Below are 4,129 nucleotides of genomic sequence, written 5' to 3'. Positions count from 1 at the left end.
ATAAGATTGTAAAAAATATATAGATGTAAACGGAAAGATTGTAAGGAATGGAAGTCATGTAAACCCTTAGGGGACACATTATGAATAAAGAAGAACTATTTGTTAGAGAATTAAACAATTTGGTTAAAAATTCGTCTTTTTAGATTAAAAATTCAATTCTTTGGTAGAAAATTATTTCTTGTTAAAAAATTCATAGTTTGATCCTGAAAACTCGACTAAAATCTTTTTCAACAGAAAACCAACTTTTTTTGAAAATTTATCTTTTAGATTTAAAACATCATCTGTTATATAGAAAATTTTATTTTTTAAAAATAAAAATGCAACTTTTTGGTTAAATTTTTTCTTCTTTTCTTGACAATTTAACTAATTTGTTTAAAACACTTCTTTTTTTGGTTTCTTTAGAATTCATTTTTTAACAGTTTAAAATTAGCCCTTTTTGTGCAAAATTTTTGTTTTAATTTCCTTTTTTTGCGCAAAAATGCATCACTTGCGTGAAAAATTAATTTTTTGTTGAACACTCATATTTTTTTTGTTTGAAAATTGAATTTTTGTAAAGAAAATTTGTCTTCTGGTTTGAAGGTTCAATATTTTAGATTAACTTTTATTTATTTTTTGAGTGAAAAATCTCTGTTTGTTGGAAATTCGTCTTTTTGGTTTTAAAATTCTTTTCTTTTGTTGTATAAATTTCATTCTTTTTTTATTAAAATATAAAATATAACACTTTTTCGTTTGGGAATTTGTCTTTTTAGGTTGAATATTGTATTATGTTAAAAATTCAATTATTTTGTTTGAAATTCCAATGTTTTGTTAAAGAGTTATCTTTTAAAGTAGAAAAAACTTTTTTTTTTTAAATAAATACATTTGAAAATTTTATATTTGTATATTATATACTGTTTTATTCCGCTTATCAAATAACATACTTTTTGTAAAAATTTAACGATTTTTTTGGAAAAAATCATCGTTTTTGGTCGAAAATTTATACTTTTGTAGAAAATTCATATTTTTTTTTGAAAAATTTATCTTTCAGTAGACAAATCTTTTTTCTATTTGTTGAAAATTCACCTTTTATATTTAAAAGTTAATAATTTGTAGTGAAAAGTCTGCTATTATATTTCTGGTGTTTTTAACCAAAAAAGTTGAATTTCTAACCAAAAATGGAGATGAATTTTCATTGAGAATGAATTTTCAATAAAAACGAAAATGAATTTTCTACAAAACAGTTTAATTTTATACCAATTTTTTCAAATTTCAAACCAATAAGCCTAATTCTCTATCAAACAATTTAATTTTAATAACAATAACATGAAATAACAAAACAAAAAAACTTGTTTACAACAAAAAGAATTTTTAATTTAATTTTTTCACCAAAAAAATAAACGAACTTTCACCTAAAATTATGAATCTTGAAAAGAAAAAAAATGAAATTTAAAAAAAATCGTTCAACTTTCAACCAAGTTTAAAATGATACTTTTTGGTTACAAATTCTACTATTTAGTTAAAGATTGAACTATTTTATTGAAAATTAAAGTCTTTTGTTAAAAAGTAATCGTTTTTAGACGAAAAATTATATTGTTTGGCAGAAAATGCATTTTTTAAATTGAAAATTAGTCTTTTTTGGTTGAACATTCATCTTTTTTGATTGAAAATTAATTCTTTTTATTTGTAAAGTCTATTATTGTATTTTTGTTTGAAAAATAATCTCTTTCACTTAAAAAACATACTTTTTGTGAAAATTTAAGGATTTTTTTTTTGAAAAAATCATCGTTTTTGGTCGAAAATTTATACTTTTGTAGAAAATTCATTTTTTTTGTTTGAAAAATTTGTCTTTCGGTAGACAATTTTTTTTTTTTAGTTGCTGAAAATTCACCTTTTATATTTGAAAGTTAATAATTTGTATTGAAAAGTCTACTATTATATTTCTGGCGTTTAGTTCAAAATTCTACAAATTATTTGAAAGTTTATTTATTTTATTGAAAATTGAACTAGGTTCTTAAAAAGTCACCTTCTTTTTGTTTAAAATTAACCTCTTGGTTCAAAAAATCTATTTCGAATGAATATTTTTTTGTCGAATATTGATGCATTTTGGATTGAAAATTTTCTTTTACTTTAAAAATCGTCTTTCTGGGTGGAAAATTCAACTATTTGTTAAAAAATGTCTGTTTGAAAATTTAACTGCTTAGTGGAAAATACTTCTTTTTTTTAGAATTCATTTTTTAACATAAAACAGAACTTTACCATTTTTTAAGATTCGTATTTTTTAGTTTGAAATTTCCTTTTTTTGCGTAAAATTGCATCAGTTTCGTGGAAAATTAATTTTTTGCTGAACAATCATATTTCTTTGTTTGAAAATTGAATTTTTGTAAAGAAAATTTGTCTTCTGGTTTGAAGGTTCAATAATTTAGATAAACTTTTATTTATTTTTTGAGTGAAAAATTTTTGTTTGTTGGAAATTCGTCTTTTTGGTTATAAAATTCTTTTCTTTTGTTGTATAAATTTCATTCTTTTTTTTTTTTTATTAAAATATAAAATATAACACTTTTTCGTTTGGGAATTTATCTTTTTAGGTTGAATATTGTATTATGTTAAAAATTCAATTATTTTGTTGAAAATTCTAATGTTTTGTTAAAGAGTTATCTTTTAAAGTAGAAAAAACTTTTTTTAAAATAAATAAATAAATACACTTGAAAATTTTTAATAATTTAATAATTAATGAGCTACTGCTTTGCATATTTTAAATTCCAGAATATTTCTGAGCTAGAAAATAATTTATAATCAACCGCTGATGTAACCTGAACAATAAAAATATTGTTAGAAATCATAAATTCTTGGGAATTTAATAATTCTATCCGGGAGTGAATTTACCTTAATTTTGAATGCCCTCTTGAATCCACTGGCGAAAAATCCTCCGAAAGGTCCTATTACAGAACTAAATACTGACATCGACAGAGAGTGCAATAAGAAAGGATAAATTGTGATTGTAGTTTTCGAGTTGATCTGCAAAGAAATATATATTTATCAAGTAATAACTCTTTTCGATTTAATAAACAAAATAAAAAAGATAAGAGCATTAAATATCGTACCAATTTTGTTACAGTCTGTATGGTTTCTGGCAAAGTATATTCTTGTGGTTTAAATAAATATGATGGTTCACAGTCCATGGTCATTCGACCAATAGTTTCGCTGTATTCAATGGGACAAACAAAGTAGCGGTATTGACACATTACGTACGCCATCTATAAAAGTAAAAAAAAATAATAATAATATAGAATCAGACAGTAATGTTGATATTTTCTATTTCTCCTTTTTTCCCCCGTTTTCAAAAAATTTCCCTTTAATTGGAAATGGTTACACTGCGATACGCCACCTGGTGACAAAAATCCGAACCAGAAAGAATAGGTACGATTTTTAAGATGCATTTTAATTTGTGCCTAAGAGTGTTTTGATGATTTTTTTTGCGGAGTTTCAAGTATTTATTGGATAATAAAAATAGGTCTTTATCGGAAACAAAGGGTTTTAGATGGAACTTACATATTACAGAATGAAAAAACACATTTTTGACAGAAATATTTTTCTACTAAAATAAAAAAAAACAATTATTTGTCTATTTATTGTGATTTTCTAGAGATTATAAACTTAAACGGACATATTTTGTAGAATAAATGAACTCAAAGTACATTTTTATTCATTTATACAAGAAATATGATCTAAAAGTCAAGTAAAAATATAAAATAAAATAAAATTTGACGCTACATACATTAATTGAAGTATATTTAAGCTTACAATGCATTGAAATTTACATGAAAAAATGAAATAATTGTTTTTTTTACATATTTCAACAAAACACTTTGATGAAAAAATTAAAATAAATCTTTAAAACTGTACCCACTCTTTCTGGTTCCAGTTTCGGCACCAGATGGCGAAATGGTAGACCACCATTTCCAATAGAATCCGATAAGTAAATCAAACTATTTTGGATTAAAAGTTCTTTTTTTTGGTTGAAAACTCTGATATTATATTTTCGGTTCAGAATTGTGGGTGCGGATGCAATAAGGGCACATAAAATTTTTTCGTGCGAAAACGAAGTCCCCTGGAGGCTTTAGAAAAAATTTTCGAATTTTAATTTTCAAAA

The 4,129-nt window shown here is 23.4% G+C and overlaps 1 protein-coding gene across 1 annotated transcript in view; it reads right to left on the bottom strand.

Moving 5' to 3' along the window:
• Positions 1-4,129, bottom strand: part of LOC117178039 (phosphatidate cytidylyltransferase, photoreceptor-specific) — a 36,822-nt gene that overhangs the window by 18,647 nt on the left and 14,046 nt on the right. Inside the window, exons 5-6 of the mRNA XM_033369242.1 lie at positions 3,081-3,233; positions 2,863-2,994 (exon numbers count right to left, since the gene is read on the bottom strand). Coding sequence (XP_033225133.1) covers positions 2,863-2,994; positions 3,081-3,233 — 285 coding nt within the window. The remainder of the gene's footprint in view (positions 1-2,862; positions 2,995-3,080; positions 3,234-4,129) is intronic.

Source organism: Belonocnema kinseyi, chromosome 8 (assembly GCF_010883055.1).
Source record: "Belonocnema kinseyi isolate 2016_QV_RU_SX_M_011 chromosome 8, B_treatae_v1, whole genome shotgun sequence".
NCBI lineage: Eukaryota > Metazoa > Arthropoda > Insecta > Hymenoptera > Cynipidae > Belonocnema > Belonocnema kinseyi.
This window is presented reverse-complemented; position numbering and strand designations above follow the sequence as displayed.